The following is a 25373-nucleotide window of genomic DNA, read 5'->3' on the forward strand; positions in this document are numbered from 1 at the left end:
AAGGACTTTCACTTTGAGTGGAAGCTCAGCAGTGTGAGCCCTTTATCTGTGGTCTGTCCACCTACCAGTGTGTGGATTCTTTGCCCCTCTTGATATGTTTTGCAGCCTTGTTGATTGAGAGGTGTCTCCATGGGTTATGATGAGGGTGGTGATGTGCTGTTTTTTCAGCTGCAAGATGCTTCCTTGGAAATTCTGATTCATGCTCCACCCTCATCCCCAGAATCATTATCACAGTGATATTCTATACCTCACGCTCTTTGGAGGTGGAAGAGAGAAATTTAAATAGAACAACTCAAAATCAAACCATAAGCAGCAAAATAGTCTTTAGTATCCAATAGGCACATGTCCTATGATTTCACTCTTGCCCACGTGTTGGCTGTTTATCAAAAAAGTTTCCCTTGGATGACATTTTACTTACACAATAGGACACATAGTGGTTGAGCTATAGGAGATACTTTGCATGCGAAAGGTGTTATGTATTCACCTATCTCCTTGCTAGGTTTCTAGTCCACACCTGTGACACTAAAAGATTCTGCGTCACTACCAAATTAAAACTCAGCTATACAAATGCCATTCTACTTTGAGAAGAGTGTAGTAAATAATTGTTTATATTGTTTTGGAAGGTCAGAAAATCACTATATATAAAATAAATTTAATAAGTAAAAATTTAAAATGTGTATAATTAACAAATTTTATATATACATATATTTTTTCAAAATATTAATATTTTCAGCGACATTTCTTTCATCTTGGTTTCTTGCGCACCCATTGCTTTTACCATTGATTCTGTGCTTGGATCTGCCCATTTTTCATTTGGCTATTTCCCAATAAAATTTACCAATAGCTCCAATTTGGTGTTGATATATGCTTGTTTCCTAAAAGTTATATATAGTATGATTTAAAAACGTTTTTGGAAAGGAAATTCACTTCTATTTGGTGATGGCAGCAGTTGTTTTAGTGATTCTCTGAATAAAACAGACTTGATGCAGGCCTTTAATATTTTGTCCTCACTAGTAAGCTGCTGTTTCATTCATTCACTTTTTTTCATCTTTGGGAACTGTCACTAAAATGTTTTGTAGAAGAAGTTTACTCCTCTCAGTCTATAAAAGGATTTTTTTCATCTGTTAAATGAGGAGGGGTTTGGATTAGAAGGTCTTCAGAGTGCTTCCTAACTCTGAAATGTTTGTAATTGGTTTCACAGTGTAACTCTAATGTTGATGATTGTGTTAGTTGAGTGGTCTCGTTGTGACCCCTCCACATCCCCAAACATATGCATCTTCTGAACTGTCCTTTAGTTCACATCTCAGAAAATGCTGGCCAATAGGGCACTGAGTAGAAACTTGAATTACTATGTCTCCATTATATGCATAGGTACCGTTTGCTACATATTCTCACATTTGGTTAGAGTATTCCTCATCAGAAGTTACTGTGGAGTATTTTGTAAAATGGTAACCTATATTTTTAATAACATAAGCCCTGAATCTTAGTTCTTATTTAAGAGATGCATCATTTACAGATATATAAGCTCCGTGAGGACAAGAGGGAATTTTATTTTACTCACTGATCTCTCTCCAGCTCTTAGACTAGTGCCTGGATCATAGTAGGTGCTCAGTAAATACATTTTGAATAAATAATTGTGATTTGAGAGTTAATTTTTATGTAAAGCCAAATAAAACATAAATGCAACTTGAATGTTTATTACCCAAGTGATAATTATGAGACTTTAAAAAATTTCATTGCTAATTTGTTATTTCTGTTTCTTCTTTTTAAATACTTTATGCTGTCCAGTATGGAAGCCAAAGCCCCATATGTCCCATTTTTTCACTTGAAATGTAGCTAATAGAAATTGAGATTTTCTGTAAGTGTAAATTACATACTGGGTTTCAAAGACTCAATGCCAAAATACGTAAACTAGCTTATTATTTTTTTTATATTGATTACCTGTTGAAATGACAGTATTATGCATTTATTGGGTTAAATAGAAATTGATAAAATGGATTTCACTCTTTTGGTCTACTATTAAAATGTAGCTACTAGAAAACTAAAAATTACGTGTAATGGCTCGCATTTGTGGCCCATTGAACAGTGTTCATCTAGACACAGAAAATCTAGATATTGAGTGTAGACAAGGGAGAAGCTTTCAAAATAGGGCTTTGAATGAATATCTTTTATAGAAACACAAAATTATACATTGCAGCTGCGACTTGGGAAAGTGGGCATTCAGATGGTCTTGATCAAATTTAAAAAAAGGACCAAAACAAATTAATTAGATTAGCTCAAATCAGAAATATGAAATGCAGCTACCAGATGGATTCCTGGCATAGTTGCCAGCTGGGTCTTGAGGTCAGAAAAGGGGCAGGAAGGCGTTGGTGGCTGTCCCAGTGAGCGGTCACTAATGGCAGACTACAAAGCCAGTTTTTGAACTTCTCTGCCTGGACCTTACCTGAGCATGGTTGTAGTTGTGGTGAGCGACATGCTTAGTTGATACCATATAATGCTGGCGTTTTTCATGCGTCTGGGAGATGGACACTTAGTAGAAGGGTGTAGGGAACAGGAAGAGGAGCACAGCCAAGGGTCAGTATGGTTACTCTCAGGCAGGGCTGTTTTTTCTCTACTCATGCTCATAGGCAACTTGTCCCTCTTCTGAATCTTAAGCTGATAAAAAGTAAGCACCAACTTCATCGCCACTTCTCTAAGCTTGATCTGGCTCTGCCTCTGCCTCTGCCTCTGGGCTCAGTGGGCTTGCAAGAGAAGGTCACCAGTGGGCTAAGCCATCCACTCCCTCTGGGCTCACTTTTACCTGGAGCTGGCCTGGAGCCCCATCCAGTCAGTAGCATTTCTTCCCATAACAGTTGGCGGACCCTGGAGGATGAAGCTGCTCCCCAGGACACATGTGTAGACGTTACTTTCCTTAAGCTAATTTGAAAGGTTATGTTGGTAAGTGGTTGGTCTGCATGGCTGGTTTAAGCTATTATCAAGTCCATTCCAGTATTTATTTCTTTGAAAGTTAGAATGAGCCTTGAATAAATGATGACTGACTGCTTAGCCTTCTTAGGAGTGTATTTAATTTAAGAATATTTGTTGCAGCTGGCACTGGAGATGTCTACTTCTCTTTATTTTGGATTTTAAAATAGTTGCATGGTAAAGCAGCGTGTTTTCAGTAAAATAGCTTTCATGCTCACCTTATTTTCACCCATCTGACCTCTGTATTTGGAGAAAGTAGATCAGAAAATTCATGGCAGTTAGCGGCAGAGTGAAGAGACCTTTGACTTTAGTTGACAGCTGTCACCTGAAAACTACAGACCTGGAGACCCTCTCAGGTGTTATGTCTGTAGTTCTGACAGTGAACAGGAATGTTGTTTACATTTTCTGTAAGCAAAATTCTCCCCTTGTTAGGAATGTGTTAGAATATGGCAGGCAGAAACAGAATTTTTATGTGTCTTACTGGTAAGTTCTCAGGAGTGTTGGTTAGCCCATTGTTCATTCCCATGCTCTAATGGAAGTGTGTCAGTAGAATTTATGACTGAGCCTGTTTATATCATCACTTTGGAAATTCTTCAACAAGATATTGTTTTTTCAAGTGGGCTACTATCACACAATGCTTAATATGCTTATAAAAGAGAAAAAAATTGAGTTAAATTCCAAAGATGTTTAAGATTTCAGTCATTTTCTCTATATGAATTAGGTCTTTATTAGACTGTTGATTTAATTAGTGCTCAACAAAAACACTTTCCTGTTTAGATTGTCAAAGCATTCTTTAAATTAGTTATTTTAATCTGACACATGATCGGTTAGGAAGAGTTTGAATAAAATGCAGCATGTTACATAGTGTACACAGTGTGCTGGAAGCACGTAGGGTGCGAACACAAGTGCCTGCCAACTTGTCTCCCTACCTGCTTAGGTCCTGCCTTGTCCCAAAAGGACTTAAAGCGGTGGTGAAGAGAGCATATTTTGAACTTTATTCTGTTAAAATAATTTTCAGTTTTGGAGAAAGTTGTGTTTCTAGTTATGAGAATAGTTAGTGTCTACAAAGTATTCACTCAACTAGTTTTCTCTGAGTGGTCACGTGGGATTCTGGTCCACCAGAGCCCAGCGTGCCTGCGGGTGAATAATGAGCCTGGTGATTGGGCTGCTCTGTGTCAGTGCAGACTGGGACCATGGTAGGCTCAGAGCCATGAGTGAAATTGGTCCTCTTGGACAATGAAAGCTTTTCTTTTAGTCCCTTTCTGAATCTTGTATATTTCTGCCATTAAACATAATGAAATTATGAATTTATTGTACTGTTCTCAAGGTTGCTTTTCAACATCATTATGAACACTTTCTTGTTAGATGCCTCTGTTGCAGTTACATAGTTGTATGTGGGCTGTAAATATCTAATTTGTATGAAATGACCGATTTTGGTATTTGTATAATCCTCTAGTCAATTTAACTAAGTTGAGCTTTTCACAGCCCTTGGTGCTGCTGTTGCTCATCTGATTACACCGCTCAGGGGAATAAGGTTAAGGGCGGGCTGTTGGTAACCAGAGCATTTCCAGGGCTTTAGTTCAGCAGATGAGCTGCTTGGCTATATTCATACATCTGCTTGCCTGCTGTGGCAGCTGCTGCTGCTTCATGTTGTGTTCTTTTGTTCTGTTTCATCCAAGAATGGAATGCTAGGAAGTGTAGTGAATGGATTAATTTAAGGTTAAGGTTAGTGTTTTACTTGCTTTCTAAGTAACCGATCATAATGATGCTTCTGGTAGAAGCTAATGAGTTTCTCTTAAAGTGAACTAAATTTATAAAATACAGCTCAGCGAGGAGCTAGATTAGTATTGTTGATGGGGCCCAAATTCAGATGTACAAAATACTGGCAGTTTTTATCATCGGATCCTAATTCTTTGTTTTCTTCCTTCTTCTCCCCCCACCCCCCAACTCCCTTCCAGGACCTATATCCAGACTTTGCCTGACACTGCAGGGTCCAAGAGAATTAAAGAAATATGGAATGACATGAAGAAGATTAGTTAAGGATTATAGGCTTTGAGGGCAAACACCTCAGTGAAGTGAAGCACAGGCAAGCTCCTGAGCTGTGGTTTGGAGGAGCCGTGTGTTGGAAGAAGATGGCAGATCCAGGAATGATGAGTCTTTTTGGCGAGGATGGGAATATTTTCAGTGAAGGTCTTGAAGGCCTCGGAGAATGTGGTTACCCGGAAAATCCAGTAAATCCTATGGGTCAGCAAATGCCAATAGACCAAGGCTTTGCCTCTTTACAGCCATCCCTTCATCATCCTTCAACTAATCAAAATCAAACAAAGCTGACACATTTTGATCACTATAATCAGTATGAACAACAAAAGATGCATCTGATGGATCAGCCGAACAGAATGATGAGCAACACCCCTGGGAACGGACTCGCGTCTCCGCACTCGCAGTATCACACCCCTCCCGTTCCTCAGGTGCCCCATGGTGGCAGTGGTGGCGGTCAGATGGGTGTCTACCCTGGCATGCAGAATGAGAGGCATGGGCAATCCTTTGTGGACAGCAGCTCCATGTGGGGCCCCAGGGCTGTTCAGGTACCAGACCAGATACGAGCTCCCTACCAGCAGCAGCAGCCACAGCCGCAGCCACCGCAGCCGGCACCGTCGGGGCCCCCTGCACAGGGCCACCCTCAGCACATGCAGCAGATGGGCAGCTATATGGCACGTGGGGATTTTTCCATGCAGCAGCATGGTCAGCCACAGCAGAGGATGAGCCAGTTTTCCCAAGGCCAAGAGGGCCTCAATCAGGGAAATCCTTTTATTGCCACCTCAGGACCTGGCCACTTGTCCCACGTGCCGCAGCAGAGTCCCAGCATGGCACCTTCCTTGCGTCACTCGGTGCAGCAGTTCCATCACCACCCCTCTACTGCTCTCCATGGAGAATCCGTTGCCCACAGTCCCAGATTCTCCCCGAATCCTCCCCAACAAGGGGCTGTTAGGCCACAAACCCTTAACTTTAGTTCTCGGAGCCAGACAGTCCCCTCTCCTACTATAAACAACTCAGGGCAGTATTCTCGATATCCTTACAGTAACCTAAATCAGGGATTAGTTAACAATACAGGGATGAATCAAAATTTAGGCCTTACAAATAATACTCCAATGAATCAGTCCGTACCAAGATACCCCAATGCTGTAGGATTCCCATCAAACAGTGGTCAAGGACTAATGCACCAGCAGCCCATCCACCCCAGTGGCTCACTTAACCAAATGAACACACAAACTATGCATCCTTCACAGCCTCAGGGAACTTATGCCTCTCCACCTCCCATGTCACCCATGAAAGCAATGAGTAATCCAGCAGGCACTCCTCCTCCACAAGTCAGGCCGGGAAGTGCTGGGATACCAATGGAAGTTGGCAGTTATCCAAATATGCCCCATCCTCAGCCATCTCACCAGCCCCCTGGTGCCATGGGAATTGGACAGAGGAATATGGGCCCCAGAAACATGCAGCAGTCTCGTCCATTTATAGGCATGTCCTCGGCACCAAGGGAGTTGACTGGGCACATGAGGCCAAATGGTTGTCCTGGTGTTGGCCTTGGAGACCCACAAGCAATCCAGGAACGACTGATACCTGGCCAACAACATCCTGGTCAACAGCCATCTTTTCAGCAGTTGCCAACCTGTCCTCCGTTGCAGCCCCACCCGGGCTTGCACCACCAGTCTTCACCTCCACACCCTCATCACCAGCCTTGGGCACAGCTCCACCCATCACCCCAGAACACCCCGCAGAAAGTGCCTGTGCATCAGGTAAGGGGACACAGAGCCTGCCTCTGCATTGCAATGTGAAATTCAACGTGGCTAACTTGTCTGATCGAATTTTTCTTTAAACTCTATTAAAACTTTTTCATTATGAGTGCCTTAATTTTTACTTGTTATTGACTTACGCATTTATTTTATTCAGGCATGAATCTCCCTGTCCCAGGGATTGTGCTAGATGTTAAGGATATGTAGATAACTAAGACTGGGTCCCTGCTGACAAGGAGCTGGGTCACCGCTAGCAGGGAGATGGACAGAGGACTCAGAATGCTCACGAGACAAACGCTTTTGCTTCCTTCTCTGAATTCTTTATTCTTTCTCTTTCTTTGTGTGTGTGTGTGTTTTAAAAATACACTGACACTTGGTTTCTAGCAAAGATTTATGCGTGTGTGGTAGTCTCCTCCATCTCTCCTTTTATATTGTGATATTTTTCTTGGGAAGCTGCAAAACGTATGCTTCTGTGATACTTATTTTACTAACTGTTGAATTTGTGTGTATGAGTTTTAATTGCAAACTGTAGAAAATCACAGTAAATGATAATTCACAGAAGATGTTTGGTCTCTAAAAGTTGTGGATACCCAGCACTGAAGTAGGGAATCTTCCTATTTTGTAAGCTGACGTTTTTGTTATCGTTCAGAATTTATAAAAGAACAGATTTAAGTTTTACATTATCATATTCACAAAGATATCTTTCCATTATAAATTTTGTTGTTTATGCCCTAGGTCTGTGAAAGATAAATTAATGCCTGTGTATACAGATTATTCTTAGTGCTATTCAAAAATATATACTGATTATCTACCAGAATTGCAGCTCTGTTTTTGGAGTGCACAGTAGCTGATTTTAGAGCTATAAAGCATAGTGCTTGTTTTGATGGACTTATTGTCAATTTTGGGGAAATAAGACCTGCATGTGAAAATACAGAGGAGTGAGAGACCAGGCATGATTATGTGACAAATGTCCAGAGAGAGGAAATAACCTGTAGTCGAGGGTGCTTGGAATTTGGCTAGGCCTTACCCAGGGGAGGTGAACCCAGGTCAGGTCAGCAGTTCAGACTGGGGTATGGTTTGCTAAACAAGGGCACAGGAAGTCAAGCTTGCTGCAGGGAATAGGTTGGAAAGTATCAGTCAGGGACAGATTGTTGTGATCTTGGATTCCTTTTTAAGGAATTTGGACTTAAATGGGGAGGGAGCCAGTGATATTGATTAGACAGTCCACAGGACAGATGGAGAAGCAGAAGATGAAGTGTGAACCTGTGTTCTAGGCCTTTGAGGACAGTTTGGACCAGAAGAGATTGAAGCAGTGTTGAAAGTGAAAGGGTTTGGTCAGTTAACAAAGCCACTCAGGGCATCTCAGAGCAGCATCTTTTTTTTTTTTTTGTTAGTGGTGATAATTGTCTTCTATGCTTTTTGTCAGTTCATTATAAAAAAGAAAAAAAAAGTATTTTAGGCCAGGCATGGTATGCCTGCAATCCCAGCACTGTGGGAGGCCAAGGCAGGCAGATCATCTGAGGTCAGGAGTTCAATGCCAAACTAGCCAACATGGTGAAACTCCGTCTCTATTAAAAAATACAAAAAATTAGCTGGGCATGGTGGTGCATGCCTGTAGTCCCAGCTGCTTGGGAGGCTGAGGCAGGAGAGTGGCTTGAACCTGGGAGGTGCATGTTGCAGTGAGCTGAGATTGTGCCACTGCACTCCAGCCTGGGCAACAGAGCGAGACTCCATCTAAAAAAAAAAAAATATTATTATTATTTTTTTTAAGATTCACGCAGGCATTTAATACAGAGGCTCTGAAGCTTCGTCCTAAGCTGGACTGGGGGAGTGGAGGTCAGGAAGACTCCTGGGACCACAGGACAAGTAGTGGCTTCAGGGAAGCTGCCCTCAGCCGGTGGGCAGGGCAGCTTCCCTGAAGACCTTGGTGATCCTCATATAACCACCCTTGGTGATTCTTACATAACCTCAGGGCAAAACGCCTCTCCTCAAAGCGGACCAAAAGTACTGTCCCTGAGGCCAGCAGACCTGGGTGGCTTTTAGGACAGAAATGAATGTGACTTAGTTTTTAGGAATTATTATTTTCTTATTCCCTGGAAAGTTTCTTACTAACCAAGGGATATTTTAGAGCAGTGGTTTCTCAGACTTCCTCATTCTGGCATCCTCTGTCTTCACCGGAGGGTGAGCACAGTTTGGAGACCCCCTGTAATTATAATCTGATCCCTGCATGAGAATTGTTGCTCTCCTCCAGCTTTCCTGGGTTTTAAGAGTACAGATGCCTCAGTGGGCATTTCAGAGGACATGTGTGAGTCTGTGGTGTTTGAGTCCTTGACCAGTGGAGGCTTCACGCATGCTGTGTCCTGTGCTAGACTTCAGGAGAGCCCACATGGGTTCCCTCCTTCTTTGAATGTGTCATTATAGGCAAACTCAGGACCTTTACAGGGATGTAAACTAGGACATTTGAGGTATTTTCATTCTAAGTACAATTATGTTTTCCATTTTGCTCATTTGCTTTCTTATTTCTGCTTAACTTTGCATCCTCTTCAGATTTTGAAACACTGAGTTTTGAACATAAGGCTAGGGAGGTGTGAAGTCTCAGGCACAGAACATAGACTTTAAAGTTACAAAGGTATGTGGACCCCAGCTCTATCGCTTATTAACCTGGTGATCTTAGGCAAAGGATTTAACTTCTCTTTACCTGAGATTTTTCATTAGTTAAGCAGGAAAAATAGCACCCAGCACAAAGGGTGTTAGATTAAGTGGGCTTAACATATACCGAGTGCCTAGTATAATGTCCACTCCATGGTATATATGTTAATTCTCCTCTAATTTTAGCTTCTGATCTCCTGAAGTGCAAACCTTGCTACATAATTATGTCATTTCCCATGTAGATACAATGTAAAATTAACTTTATTTATTTATTATTTTTTGAGATGAAGTCTTACTCTGTTGCCAGGCTGGAGTCAGTGGCGCAATCTTGGTTCACTGCAACCTCTGCCTCCCAGGTTCAAGCGATTCTCCTGCCTCAGCCTCCTGAGTAGCTGGGACTACAGGTGCGCACCACCGTGCCTGGCTAATTTTTGTATTTTTAGTGGAAACGGGGTTTCACCAAAATTAACTTTATTTTTAAGGATAGGTTAAATGTTATGTAATACAGCCTTAGTTATGAAATAACTAAATTTGATTTGTGCAAATATTATCCCCCTTTTAGACTGTGTTGCCACATGTGAGGAGGATAATGATATGGGTAATTCAAAATACTATCCTATACCTTTAAAATCTCTCTCTCTGAATGATTGACATTCTATCCTAGGAAATATTTTTATTTAATTATGTTTTGCTTTAGAGCTACTAAAATTATTTTGCATTTTATATATGATGGAGTAGTGGCTCAATACTATACCAGGTATCAGGGAAGATACCAGATTAGGTTGAAATGTCCATTTAACTTGATAATGAAATTATCACATTCAGGTAGACTTAACTCTTCCTGAGTTTTTCGCTTTTTAAAAATAGAAATTATGTTCTTTATGTGTTTCTTGGCTTCTGAGTGGATATTTTCTAAATTATGGAACATATTTAAGTATCTTTAAAGATAAGTTTAACTTTATATTGAAAAGTCAACAAAGAAAAATATTAGAACAAAAAGGCCACAGTTCATCAGATCAAAATGTGAAAAATTACACATTTTGGTACATGGACATTTCTTTAATGGAAGTACTAGGCTTTCGATTATTTGATAAGATTTACAGGGAAGGGAAAAACCCTAGCTTATATTTCTTTTTCAATAGCTAATTAGAAGAGTTTTTCTCAAACCTTTTCATCTCAGACCTCTACACATTCTTAAAAATTATTGGGGACTCCAAAGAGTGTGTGTTAGCTATGTGAGTTATATGTATTGATATTTACTGTCTCCGAAAGTTTTAAGTTTTTTATTATTTACTTATGTGTTTATGTCTTTCTTTATTTTTGAGATGGAGTCTTATGCTTTTGCCCAGGCTAGAGGGCAGTGGCGCCTTCTTGGCTCACTGCAACCCCCTTCTCCCAGGTTCAAGCAGTTCTCCTGCTTAGCCTCCCTAGTAGTTGGGATTACAGGCACCCGCCATCACGCCCAGCTATTTTTTTTGTATTTTTAGTAGAGATGGGGTTTCACCATGTTGGCCAGGCTGGTCTCGAACTCCTGACCTCAGATGATCCACCCGCCATGGCCTCCCAAAGTGCTGGGATTACAGGCATGAGCCACCCTGCCCAGCTAAAATATTGATGAAAGTTAAAAATATTGATTTGTTAATTATTTAAAAATAATAAACCATTATGTGTTAACATACATAATACTTTTTAAATGAAAGATAACTTTTTAAAAAATGAAAGATAACTTTTTGCAAGACTAAAAATTAGTGGCATTGTTTTATATTTATCAAATACTGAGTCTCACATCTGCTTCTGAATGTAGTCTGTGTGCTAGTCATAAGCCTCTGGAAAAGTTTACTGCTCATTTGGAGAAAATGAGGATGAAAAAGCAAATAACATCTCAGGATCATGTAGAAATAGTTCTGGTCTCACAGACCCTACAGAAACCCTGGTCCACAATTTTAGAACCACTGGTATGAAGGAAAGAGTACAGGCTTTGGAGTCTGAGTTTTTGAATAGAAGTACCACCGCTTAACGTCACCACCTGACGTTAGTAAGGGTGTCAGGACCTCATTTCATTATCTCTGAAGTGAGGGATCATGCCTTCCTGGTTAGAGGCTCAGTGAGATTAGTAGTAATGTCTTTTAAGTGCTTAACAGTGGGGACTCAAAAACGATACATCCAGCAAGTGTTCAGAATTGCCTGTTGCAAAGCTTTAAGAAGAATCTTACATATTTCAATGTCAAACATTTTCATAGTTGTTTGACTTTACATCCTTGGTTTTAGCGAACACTTATCAAATATTGAGGCTTCCTATGTGCTTTTCTTTGAGGGAGGGAGAACAATCTTGTTGTGTGAGCAGGAAGATGCAGGCAAGAATATGCCATGAAAAGCACACTGTAGAGATCAGCACTGATCTTTAAAATCATTCTTAAAGTGGGCGAGGTGGGGGTCTGGGAGGGCTTTCTGGGGGCAGTGATGTCTTCGCTGAGATGTGAAGGATCAGTCTAAGTTGAGAGAAGGATGGATAAAGGAGGGAAAAGAGTTTAAGATTTAGGAAACAATGAGTGCAAAAATCAGAAAGCCCTTTGGGCCTTGAGTGTCCCTAGTATAGCTGGAATGTAGGTCTGGGGCTTAGTGGACAGAAAGCTGCATGGTCCCGGGCCCATGGCACTGGAGGGCACTAGGAGGTGTTTTCAGCATGGGCACAGCACCATGGGGCTCTTTGCAGCACCCAGGAGTATGAAGAGGGTGGAGAGGGGGTGGAACCAAAAATGAAAGGTTTATCAGTACACTGTGAACATGGATGAGAACAATCTAAAAGGAAGGCAAGAGCAACATTTTGTTCATTTGAAGAGCTTATCTAAAGAAAGACTGATTAAGTGGATTGTCCTTAAGGTTACAGGCAAGTCCCTGCGTTTCTGGATAGAATTTACACTGCACAGTCGGTAGACGTGTCCCAGATCATGGATTATTCTCTTAAATGGGAAGTTCTAGTTGAATTTTTAGGATCTGCAACAAGGTGTCCTTAAAATAAGTTTATTTTGGATACATTTGTACCTTTTCCATTAATTTGGTCCTGAAATATAGTCATCATGAAACAGAAGTAGAAAAAAAATTTAAAGGCTACTAAGATTGAGGTGGTAGGTAATAATTTGCCATCTCCTCATTTTCCCTTGAGATAAAAAAAAACCTGGAAGAATCAGTGGTACAGTTTTTTTTTTGTTTTGTTTTGTTTTCAAAAAAAAAATAGCCTTTTAGGGACAACCTTTTATTGGTAAATCTCAAGTAGCATCAATCTTATACTGAGATTCTTTAAGTTTACCCAGTAAATAAAGAATTACAAGGCCGGGCATGGTGGCTCATGCCTGTAATCCCAGCACTTTGGGAGGTCGAGGTGGGCGGATCACAAGGTCAGGAGTTCGAGACTAGTCTGGCCAACATAGTGAAACCCCGTCCCTACTAAAGATACAGAAATTAGCCAGGCGTGGTGGCGCATGCCTGAAATCCCAGCTACTTGGGAGGCTGAGGCAGGAGAATCGCTTGAACCCGTGAGGCGGAGGTTGTGGTGAGCCAAGATCACGCCACTGCACTCCAGCCTGGGCAACAGAGCAAGACTCTGTCTCAAAAAAAAAAAAGGAATTACAGACATGGGCAGAGTAATTGGCAACTAAGTAAATTTATGGAAGAAGGTGGCTATGTTTCTTAAGGATTACGTATGCAGGTTGTAATCAGAAATAGACAAAAATACCTTTTTAATGGAGAGCAGATGTATCTTGTCAATACTACCTTTCTCACTTCTAAAGATGTCTGGGAAAGATGGGAAAACAAAATGTCTCTTAAAAAAAAATCAGCTTTTACCTAAGTGGTATTCAGGGGCTTTTGCAAGTGTGTGCACCTTCAGAAAACAGGCACCCAGGCTGGACCTCATTGGAGCAGGTTGCCCCCCTCTGGTGCTCACAGAGGGAAGGCAAAAGAAATCACTGCTTTCTCACTTGCTGTGGCCCACTGCTAGTTCTTCATGACATCTTTAGTTAAAGCAAACCATCCAGCCTTTACTGGTCTCTCTTTCTTGGGCCATAGGTTGCTCTCAACAGCCTGTTGTTTCTCACGAAGACTCTTAAAGTATTTCTTTTGACTACTTCAATTTGTATATACTACGGCTTATTGAGTAACCTGTCTGCGTTTTTCCTCAACATCCAACAAGCTGGTTTATCCCAGAGGTCAGAATTATACCAAATGTCAAGTTAAAGCACAGGGAAAAATCTACTCCATCTGTCCTTTCACCCCATAGTCTGAAAGCATGAATGGCTGATAGCCTCGCCCCTTAGATGGCTTTTATTTTGTAAAACAGTATAGTTTTATGTGACATCAAAAATTTTGTAGGTGATAAGATTTTAGTTTGTTAGTTTACCTTTGAAGCCTGGATATTAGGCCTCTGCTAGGTGTCCCAATTAATATTCTTAAAAGTAGCCACTTTTGGTGCTGCATTTTCTTCTTGGTATCTTAGGTACCTTCATGAAAGGCAGTACCACATGAAATAAATATTTATTTAGTGCCTGTTATGTGCCAAGGACCGTGTTAAGGAGAGATTGCTGGTATGGTGGAAGGCAGGGAGGAGACAGCAGCCTCCACCAAGGTGGAAAGGGAATTTTGTTATTTAAGTATAACATTCTGGCTGTCCTATCTTTGTGTACTTACTATGTTCTAGACCAGAACTGTCCGGTTATATGATGGGAGCTACAAATACAACGCATTTATGTTGATACAGATTTTCTGGTAACCACATTTTACCATTAAAGAAACTGGTAAAACTAACTTTAGTAATACATTTAATTAAACCAACATATCCAAGACATTTCAACATGTAATCAGTATAAAAAATTGCTTGTGAGATATTTTACGCAAGAATTTAAAACCTGATATGTATTTTACACAGATTGCGTGAGCTGCATCTCAGTTGCTCAGTGACCACACATGGCTGGTGGCTGCATATTAAACAGCACAGGCTAGACTCTTTCCCTATCAGTTGCTGCAAATTCTTTTTAAAAACAAGTCAGAGTGTAAATAATTTTATTCACATGTAAATACATGTAAAATTGTTAGTCTGATTATGACGATCATCCTCCAAGACAGGTGTTACCCACCTTTGCTGTAAGGTTAAGGAAGTAGTAGTGGTGCTTTTAGGTATCATGAATAAATGCAGTACTGGGGGGTGTGCCTGTGTTAGGGATATTAATATCAGTTCTTGACAAGATACATTATTGAAGTTTGATTTCATTTGTTTGAGTTTCAGAGAAGGCTACATAAAAATGGTGTTTGTCCTGTGGGAAAAAATAGCATGTTTCTCTGAAAAGTGGATTACAGACATTTTCAAGATTTTAGTTTTGAGTGGTATTTGGATACTTTTGATAGTTAATTCCTCACCTCTATCCCCTAGCTTTTTGCCTCTCTGTCTCTAATAGAGACAGAGCTTGTTTCTTCATGAAATTGACTCTCCAGGATAAGGGGAAAAGCCTTCATTTTTATTAATAAGCATGATCCCCCCTCCCCATTTCTTTCACTTTTTTTCTTCTGTGCTGCTTTTTTCTTCCCTGTTATAATAATCTTTCAGAAAGGCAGTCTCTGGTACAGCAGAGCAATAGTTGGCTGAGGAAGAAGAATTGGGAAGTGGGTTAGGGGGACAATTAAGGGAACAGCATTGTGAGAACTAATCTGGAGAATTTACCCTAGCCTTGACATCTTAATGTTATTTTCCATTCTCTGTAGTTACAGCTGTAAATCTATAGATAATCCTTAAGTAGCCATGCAGAGATGGCCCTGGTATTTCCTTTGTTGCTGAATGCAGCTCTTGTATCAGTGAAGAAAGTCAGTAGCAAACTTGTACTTGTCTTTTTGCCTTGTAAAACTTTAGTAGTTTATGGTGTGTCACCAGGAGTGAGGTTTTATTTTGTTTTTCCTTCACTTAGTGTAAAAAATGGAGGAGAACCTTCGAGGGCTAGGACATGACAGCAGAAGTGGTACTGATGGAGAACTTGAAGTTGGCAAAATGCCAAGAAATTGACAGCGTTGCATTTTAAAAAGTCAACGTAGATGATACAGGACTACCCACATCATCTTGCTTGTTTTTTATCCTGGACAATTTCCAGGACGATGGGAGTGATGGTCAGGGAAGGCTGCAAGGCATTTCCTTACCTCTTATTTTAAAGATTGGATCAAAAACATGCCTTTTTGATGCTCTTTAATATTAATGAAGACTATAATATTTCTGATATTCTTTAAAGTGTATCTGTCCTGTTTTCCTCTACTGCTTTCTGTGTTTAGTTCTAAATCATTCTGTACCATAGGTTTCAGGAGTCCTAGACGTTAACCTTAACTATGTTAACTTTGTAACTTGGCTCGCTGTGTGAAAGCAAAAAAACAATTGTTTTAGGGCGTAAGCAAGTGTTATTAATCTTAAGAGTCTTTTTGTTTGTTTTGGCCATGGGTATAAAGCATTGGAGAATATCGAGGAGGTGCAAGCAGTGGTGCTGAGAGACTGTGTAGAGGGTTTTTCGAATGGCAAGTGTTCTAGCTTAACTTATGCCTTTCCTGTCTAATCTATTCATAGACTGGCTGAAACAAGTTTGCAATATTAGCATAGGAATTCCACTCTCACCCATTTGGTGGGCTATGAAGTGTTCTGGCCTCTTGCCAGCGGCTGCTCAGTTTAGGGGGTTGGGAGGTTGCAGGGTGCATATCCTTTCTTGTGAACAGGCAAAGAACTTTAGATCATTCTTTTTCTGAAACCTTTTTGTTTTTTGAAGGTATGTATCTAAATGTGCTCTTTAATGAAAGGAGAGGGTATAGACTTAAAATTCTTACTGAATATAGAAATACTTGAAATTAAAGTTTAATTTTTAGATCATGTTTCTTGATGGACTCTTGTAACTTAAACATTTTCTTCCATTAAAAAACAATAATAGAAAATTGTGGTATTTTTGCAAGTTGTGATGTGTTTGTTTTCACTGTTATTTTTAAAAACAAGTCTAGCATGAAGAGATACCAAGTTTAACCACTTTGGAGCATGCTAGAAATAAACTATGGGGAACTAACTTGGAGAATTTACCTTGATCTTGACATCTTAATGTTACTCTCCATTCTCTGGAGTTACAGCTGTAAATCTGTAGATAATATCTAAGTAACCACAGGGAGAAATGGAACTGGGGCAATAAATAAGTAGAATATGCTGACTTTGCTTTAAATTGGCCCATTACTAAGCTAACTCCATTTTTGGCTGCTCAAATATGTCAGAGACATTTCCATGAATGAGAGCTATTGAAATGCATGAAGACATACCTTGGATTAAAGGAGATAAGTCAGAGTTTTTTAGGGAAAGTGTTTTATTTAAGTAAGATGCTAAGTAGTATTTCATTTTTGTCATTGATTTCTCTGAATGTTTTTTCTGTTCACTTTAAATATGTTTATCCAGACCGTGGGACATGTCAAGGGAGTAGTCATCTTCATACTGGAATAAGGTGCTGTGGGAACCCCTGTGCTCACATGACCTCTGATGCAACAACGTGTCTTTCTTACTTGAAAACCATGGTAGAAGACTTAGATCAAAGAAGGAAATAATTCAGTCTAATTTTGGGAAACATCTTTCCTTAGATGTGAGCTTAAGGCTTGCAGTTTTACTTTTTGCAAGAAAGTTCAAAACCAATATTCACACATAAATGAGGTCTCTAAGCTTGGATATCATTGATGAAGAAAACAAACAATAGTAAGAGACTAGCCATTCATAGAATAAAAATGAGCCCAATAATAAGATCAGTTTTTTGTTTTGTTTTCTTTTGTTTTGTTTTCTTTTGAGATGGAGTCTTGCTCTGTCGCCTAGGAGATGGAGTCTGCAGTGGTGCGACCTTGGCTCACTGCTGACTCCATCTCCTGGGCTCAAGTGATCCTCCCACCTCATCCTCCAGAGTACCTGGCACTACAGGTGCTCACCGCCGCACCTGGCTGATTTTTGTATTTTTAGTAGAAACGGGGTTTCACCATATTGGCCAGGCTGGTCTCGAACTCCTTTCCTCAGGTGATCCACCTGCCTCAGCCTCCCAAAGTGCTGGGTTTACAGGTGTGAGCCACCGCGCCCTGCTGCAAATCATTAAATCAGTTTTAATAAGCTCCCCACATCAAAGAGCCATGTTAGATGCTAGAGTGGTATTTCATACTGAATATAAATTTAATTCCAAAGTAAGTAAGTGCAAAGAGACAAGTGTCAGTTTATTTCTTTCATTTAATGTTTTCTCTGTCATTTTTTAAGCCTCTCACCCCTCCACTATTCTGTGTAGTGGTCACACACTAGATGGAGCTGCCAGGACTCTGCCCCTCACTGCTAGCACAGGTTGCTGGGCAGGCAGGAGCACAGAGTTGTGAAGACCACAAGCTTCATATACACTGAGAACTCCATTTAAATGTGGCTCTTCCATTTTTTTCTTAAGTCATGTTAAATACATACTTAACTTCCCTAAACCTCAGTTTCTTGATACAGTGATTGTACCAATTACACAGAATTATGAGAATTAAATGAGATAATGACTGTAAAGTTTTTACAGCATGTGGCATGTGGTATATGCCCAATAAATGTTAAATATTTTTTATTATAACTACTGTTGTAGTGATTATCAAAATGAGCTTTTGGAATTCTTTCTTTTTTCACTTTCTACTCTTTCACTTTGAAGTAGACTGACTTTCCCTTATTTTGGAAAACAGGACATCATCTATCAGTGCCTTAAAAATCAACTTACTAGATTCTCCATAAGGCAGACAAAAATTCGTAATGTTTTCTAGGGGGGAGCAAAAATTACCATCACACTACTGTATTTCTTTTCAGTTGAATCTCTGGGAAATATTACTGTATATAAAATACTAGCTGCTTTCTAAGTGTTTCTTTCTAACTTCAACCAAGGTGAAAACCATCACTTAGTTTTCAGAAACTTCAAATGGCAGGTTAAGTTGATATCCTGTTTCATATTGCTAGGGATGGTCGCTGGTATTCCCTCTAGCATGCAAGAAGTTCACCCACTGACCTGTAATATATATAGGTCTACATAGAGAAAGTTCAGTAGTACTAAGTCTTTGTTAAGTATAATTTTAAACTTACAAGTACCTTAAATCCAGTGATCCACTTCACCACCTTGTTGTTACTAGCATCTTACCATGTTTTCATGGTGTGCGCTCCAAAACCCTGAGATGATGTTATACTTTAGTGGATGGGTTCCTGTTGACTAGCACTGAAGGCCCTGTTGTGAACTCAGTTGATTTATGAAGGCTATCCCACTTAAGATTTTTATAATGCTTCTTTATCCTAATCTATTTTTTTTTCTTAAAAAGTAACTTCATATGTTTTAAAGTGTGGAAGACACAAAAGAAAATTGAAAGGATGGCTGCAGTGTAATTTAGTAGCTAAATTTTAAAAAAATAAGGCAGTTCACATTTTTTCAAATAAGTAAGGAAGGTTTACATTTTTGGAGACAGTTTTTATCCATAAAAAACATTTATGGGCAACACTGTAACACCATTGCCATTTTTTTTTTAGAATTTACTATTTAGAGTGAGAAGAGACTTGTGTAAGAATTGAGCTTGGAGCCAGGTTTTCTCTGCAAGAAAGAGTGGTTCTGTCTTTGCTCAAATTTAAATATAGGGAGAAGACCCTTTTGTTTATTATCTTCAAACTTTATACACTATAGTTTTAAAATATTTTTAACAATATTTTAATGTATTTTTAAATAAAAATATTGGTAAAAATGAGGTTGAAAAAAGTAAACAGAAAACCTATTTCTCTAATGTCCATCAGTTGTAATATGTTTACTAAATATTGTGTATATTGTTTATATGTATTTTATTGAATTGTAATCTATATACAATTTGTATATTAAATGAAATGTTTCCTGAATTTTATACTATAGAGTGGTTGCAATCCAGGCTGTCATATAGGTTCAGTGAACTCAAGGTTTAAGGAAAGAAAACCCTTTTAAATATAACCGTGTACTGAAATTTATCAGAAAGTATCTAGGATTTTCCAAGTTATTTTTTAAAGAAGGTTTGCCGTGTACTTTGATATCATGCTAATAATGTTTGTAGAAAATGTGTAACCTAGTACTGTCCGTGATCTTTCTGTCATGATGAAAATGTTCTGTATTTGCTCAGTCCAATATGGTAGCCACTAGCCACAAATGGCTACTGTACCCTTGAAATGGGGCTAGTGAGGCTGAGGAACTGAAATTTTAATTTTATTTGATTTTAATTTAAATAGCCACGAGGCTAGTGACTTTCATATAGGACCACTGAAGTATAACCACACAAGCCAAATTATTTCAAGTATCAGAAAATAAGATGTAGAGCACAATTAAAAATAGAAAGGAGAGTTTTTTGTTGCATATGTAGCCAATGTAAGCTTTGTGATTCCACTTTTATTCTCTCTCACCTCTTAATAGGTGGCCCTGAAACCATGGGTATCTCGTGTCTTTGGCCTTGTGATGTAGTGATAGGATATAGTCATCTATACATGGTAAATGCTGACATAAGTCACTTCATTATTTTTTGGAATAAATTTTTGCCGGGTATCAGCCAGTTGTTAAACAGAGCATATTGTTTTAACTAATGCAAGTATAGCATCTTGTTTTATGGTATAAGTGATATTTTAGAAAGTTGTTAATCCCAAAAAAGTCCCTGTCACAAATGCTTCATATAAAATGTTTAAGGCCAGGCACGGTGGTGTGCACCTGTAGCCCAGCTATCTGGGGGCTGAGGCAGGAGGATTGCTTGAGCCCAGGAGTTTGAGGAGGTTACAGTGTGCCATAATTGCGCCTGTGAATAGCCACTGCACTCCAGCCTGGGCAACATAGTGAGACTGTCTCTTTTAAACATACACACACATATGCGCGCGCGCACACACACACATTTAAAATGGATGGGGTGAGTGCATTGCATATCTTAGATAATATCCACTAGATTTTTGGTTTATTAATTAGGTCATGGGTAGGACCTTGATAGAAAATAATTTGTCAAATCGTTTAGGTCATCAAGTCTAAGCAAATATATTAAATGCCATTGAAGTGCTCACTTTAAAATGCTTAATTTTATGTTACATGAATCTCAACTTGATTTTTAAAAAGGGTCTAAAGTACTAATTTTATATCTTATTGCTGGAGAGAAGAGCTCCATTCTTTGAAAACCAGAAAGGAGGATCGTAGGATAAATATTCTATACTGAGTCTCTAACATTTGTCCTCACCTGGATGGAAATTTCCCACGTTCTGCTGGGATTGGGGCCTTAAAAAATGACTGTAGGAAATCCAGCCCTTTATTAAATCAAGATTCCATAGATGGAATTTTCTGGGATGATAGAAGTCTTCTTTTTGGTGTCCAGTATGGTAGCCTATAGGCCCTTGTGGTTAGGAAGCACTTGAAATGGGGATAGTATGACAGAGGAACTGAATTTTAAATTTTATTTAATTTTAACCAACTTAAACAGCCATATTTGGCTACTGACTACTATTGGACAGTGCAATTCTAGAATCATAATTGGTAGAGAAGTAGTCTTCAAAATTTTTGGCTCCTAAGAGAATTGTTTCAAAAATTCTCTTTTTCAGTTGGAATACATGCAGTAAAATGTGTTTGTCTTCATGACAATTATCTCACTAAACAGGCATTTGTCACCTGGATGAAATGAAGGACTGCCCTCTTGATATTTATTAACTCTCTGCTTTGCTGCCAAGTGACTCTTCCTAAAGAGGTTGGTGTCCCAGAGGTTTTTATTCTCCAGGGCAACACACTGTAATAATATTTGGGATGAGTGAAGGCCATTTTGGTAAAGAGAAGTGATTGTAAAAAGGAAGGTGGAAAGGGGGACTTTTAGAGAATAGATACCAAAGATGACAGTGTTAGTTCTGATAGAATGTATTTTGAGCCATTCTGGTTTGATACTTAGATACCAGAACTATTCTAGATAATAAAATGAGGCATGATTAGTATAAGAAAGAACACTTAACTTTCCTGCTACTGAGGCAGGTGGGGGCATTCATCCAGATTATTTAATACGTGAGATAAATATGTTCAGGTAACTGCTTGTCTGTTTATAATTGTTTTATTTAAAGTAATAGTTCTCAAATGTTTTGGTTTTGAAATCCTGATGCTCTTAAATATTGAGACCCCCCCCCCAAAGAGCTTTTGTTTATTCTGGTTTTATCTATTGTTATTTACCATATCAGAAATGAAAACTAGGAAATTTTAAAAATACATTTATTCATTTAAAAATAATAATAACCCCCTTATTGGTTCATTGAATTATGCCAATCTTCTGATTTTTGTATACATTTTTTTTTTTGAGGTGGTCTCACTCTGTCGCCCAGGCTGGAGTGCAGTGGCATGATCTCGGCTCACTGCGTCCTCTACCTCCCAGGCTCAAGCAATCCTCCTACGTCAGCCTCCTTAGTAGTTGGGACTACCCACCTGGCTAATTTTTTTGTATCTTTTGTGGAGATGGGGTTTCACCATGTTGCCCAGGCTGGTCTCAAACTCCTGAGCTCAACTGATCCACACCCCTTGACCTTCCTAAGTGCTGGGATTACAGGGATGAGCCACTGCGCCCAGTCTACAATATTTTTTTAAAATCATGTTTGTTGATATTACCACTGACTTCTCAGAAAAGTCTTTAAAGATTGAGAAGTTGTTGAGCTCATGGGTGTTTTCAAAATTCTCACTTTTGTTTGAGAGCTCATATTTTATTATTGTAAATAAACACCATGAGTTACTTTCGTTGAAGTGATTGGCTCACTTTATTTCAAGAGAATTACTGCCAAATACTTGAGTCTGAATATCTGTGGCTTGTCTTTCAGTTGGGCTTTCAAGTAAAAACAATATTCCTTAAAAAAACAAAAAGGGTGGACCATTCAACTCGCAATTCTAGGCAGTTGCCCGAGTGCTCTTCTTGGTGATAGCCTTCGTTGGTGCTTTGGCGAGCAGCAGATATCCTTCATGTGCACTTCCAGTTTCCTTACAGAAAAGATTAAAAAGGGGCAGGAATAACAAATACCAAGTTTTACTGTTTTGTCAAGGACATCCTTAAATGAGTTGGCTTACTTTTTTTCTTAATGTGAGTTGGTGGCCATGGCAAGAATAACAATTACCAGTGTATTTTTCTGTCACTGCCTTGATTGTACTTGCACCACTGATGTAAATGTCAACACAGTGAAAAGGGCAGTGATGTCTTAGTATATTATGAAAAAGTGCTGATTTTGTGGATGTCCTGAAAGAGTCTCAGGGACCCCCGAGGGTCCACAGAACACACTTTGAACGCTGCTGGTTTAAAGGGAAGTTCCAAACAGTAACTTTTTCTTACAAAATTGAAAACCCATTTTTATCTAGAAAAAAAATCTAACTGTGTTTGGGAGTGGGAAGGTAAAGTGCAGCTGGGGTGCTGGCCACCACTGCCAGGTCATGTCTTGAGCAGGAATGAGTCGGATAGCCTGTGAGAGAAGGCAGCGAATGGATTGGTTTTTGCTCTTGAGCAAACGTATTGTTTCTGATGCTGTTTGCTTCTCTCCCTCTCCCTCTCCATCTCCTTCTCCCTTTCTCTCTCTCTCTGCCTCCCTCTCTCTCTCTCCCTCTCCCTCTCTCCCTCTCCCTCTCCCTCTCCCTCCCTCTCTCCCTCTCTCTCTCAGTCTCTCTCACTCTCACCTTCTGGTGAGAGAGCATTTATGGTAAACAACTCACTTTAAATTGAGGCCTGGTACTGGGTAATCAAGAGGTATTCCTGTTGCTCTGCAGAGGTAAGCCCCCTGTCAGTCATGCCTAGACTGCTGTCCCAGGGAAGTAGAACCCACCATGCAAGCCTCTTCTTACTCATGTCTCTAGTATGGGATTTAAAAATTCTCTTAGTGAAAATCATGTGTTAAATAATGAGTTTAAGCTGGAGTGTGAAAAATAAGGTTGTTGAGAGCGGAGCACAGCTAGGTAGGTGAGTCTTGGAGGACGGCTGGGTCTTAGTGAGGTCATTCATTCATTCATTCATCCATCCATTCATCGGATGTTTAGTGACTGCCTAGTATGTGATACATGCTGAGAATATAATGTTAAATGCTATCTTTTTCTTGCTGCCAAGAGGCTCAGCTGTGGCTCCCACTGAGTGGTAAGCATGCATTTGGATTGCTGTGTAGTAATGTTGGTGAGAATGAGTACAAGTTTAATTCAGGGCAGAGGTAGACTGTTCAGTTTTGGGTTAGACAAGGCTTCACAGAGGTTTTCAGCTTTGGAAATCTGAAATATACATACACTCAGAGTTGATGAGGCACTTTGGGATTGACTTCATAAGATGGTCCTAGGAGCTGGTATATGAAGACGGTGGAGGCCAGTTAGTACTTTATAGACCTTAAAAATATTTCCATTTCCACCATTGCCTTTTTCTGCTCTCAGGGTACATGGGAACTCAAATTCATAATCAGACCATGTTTGGTGCGAATAGAGTGGGAGCAAAGGGGGTTTATGTTTCTGAGGTTTATCTAGGATGTTCATCCAGGCTTCCCTATATCTTTGCCACACAGCAGAGGTCTTTTTGGTAGAAGGATTTCCATAATCCATGTATTTTCTAGAACTTGTTGGCTAAATGGCTAAGTGAATGTTTTTTGGACTGCTACCAGACCCTGCCCTTCCTGTTAATAAATAGATTAATTAATTAATCAGAAATTTTCTTAAAATTTAGATGTACATCTAAGTTGGGTAAAGTAGGATCTTCAGGAGCCCTTGGCCAGTATCGGTATAGAACAGCTACCTGATAATTTCTTCTACAGAACTGGGCCCACTTGGGCTTCCCCTTGGTAAGAGATGCTGAGGTTCTGGTTGGGCTGGTCAGGATCTGATATGAGCACTGTTGTATTCTCTTTACTTTCTTTCCAATTGCCACGAGATGGGGGTCTCTGCCCCATGTTTTTAATCAGTCTTTCACCAGACTCTTGGGTCTTAGTCTGTGTCATCTCTTCATGGGCCCTTAGCATGCCCTGTCTGTGTAAGTCCTCTCAGTAAAGTCCTTCTTAAAGCACAAATAAACAAAAGCCCCATCTTCCTCTAACTACTGCTCCAGGCACAGTGAACTGATTTTAGTTCTTCACAACCTTTTCACCTCTGAGCTTCTGGTACATAACACTCACCCCTAGTTTAGAAATCCTATGTCTGCAAAGCCTCTGCTGACACTGCTGAATGTGGGGTCTGGGCTGCTCCTCCACACCAGTCTTGCTGTCTCTGTTATGATTATTGCTCCTCTGCGCACTTTGGAAGGCAGCACAGCACAGTGTTGAAGAGCATGGCCCTAGAGTCCCAACTCTGTCACTTAGTGAGCTGTGTGGCCTGGGGTGAATTACATAGCTTCTCTGTGCCTCAGTTTTCTCACCTCGAACATGGGAATCATACTTGGACCTATTTAACCGTGTTGTTAGAAAGACTGAGATAATACATGTACTGTGCTTAGAATTGTGCTTGGTACATAGTAAATTGTCTGTAAATTATTACTGCTATTGATGCCACATTATTACTGTTTTTGCTGCTCCTAGGACTCTGTTTTTGCTAGTATACTCTGTTACCCCCACGGTACTCTGAGTTGAGTGAGATCAGGGTTCCTGTCCCTCATTTTCTCTGTCGTAGCTTCAGTGTGTGGGCACATACATTCTATAGGTGCTCGTTGAATGTGTAATATGTTAGGACAGAGGAGTGGGAGCAAAGAGGGATCTTGCAGGGTGGGGAGACAGTGGCATTCAGAGGCCTCTTGCTGGAGGACATGTCTTCAGGGCTGAGCTATACCTGATGGCTGGAAGCTAGCCAGGACCAAGGATCACATGACAGTAGCACAGAGGCCCCAAGGGTCGGTGGCGGGGCGGCAGGGGGAGGTGGGAGAAGATGGGACTGCAGAGGTGAGGCCAGCAAAGAAATGGGAGTCATGCTGGGCAGGTCGGTC

At 40.0% G+C, this 25373-nt stretch overlaps 1 protein-coding gene across 6 annotated transcripts in view; it reads left to right on the top strand.

Moving 5' to 3' along the window:
* CHD7 (chromodomain helicase DNA binding protein 7) overlaps positions 1-25373 on the top strand; it is a 187821-nt gene that overhangs the window by 57418 nt on the left and 105030 nt on the right. For all 6 annotated transcript variants that reach the window (XM_024251193.3, XM_024251195.3, XM_024251194.3 and 3 more), the window contains exon 2: positions 4923-6761. In XM_024251193.3, the coding sequence (XP_024106961.2) occupies positions 5097-6761 (1665 nt within the window). In that variant the 5' untranslated portion in view covers positions 4923-5096. The remainder of the gene's footprint in view (positions 1-4922; positions 6762-25373) is intronic.

This window comes from Pongo abelii, chromosome 7 (assembly GCF_028885655.2).
Source record: "Pongo abelii isolate AG06213 chromosome 7, NHGRI_mPonAbe1-v2.0_pri, whole genome shotgun sequence".
NCBI classification, from domain to species: Eukaryota; Metazoa; Chordata; class Mammalia; order Primates; family Hominidae; genus Pongo; species Pongo abelii.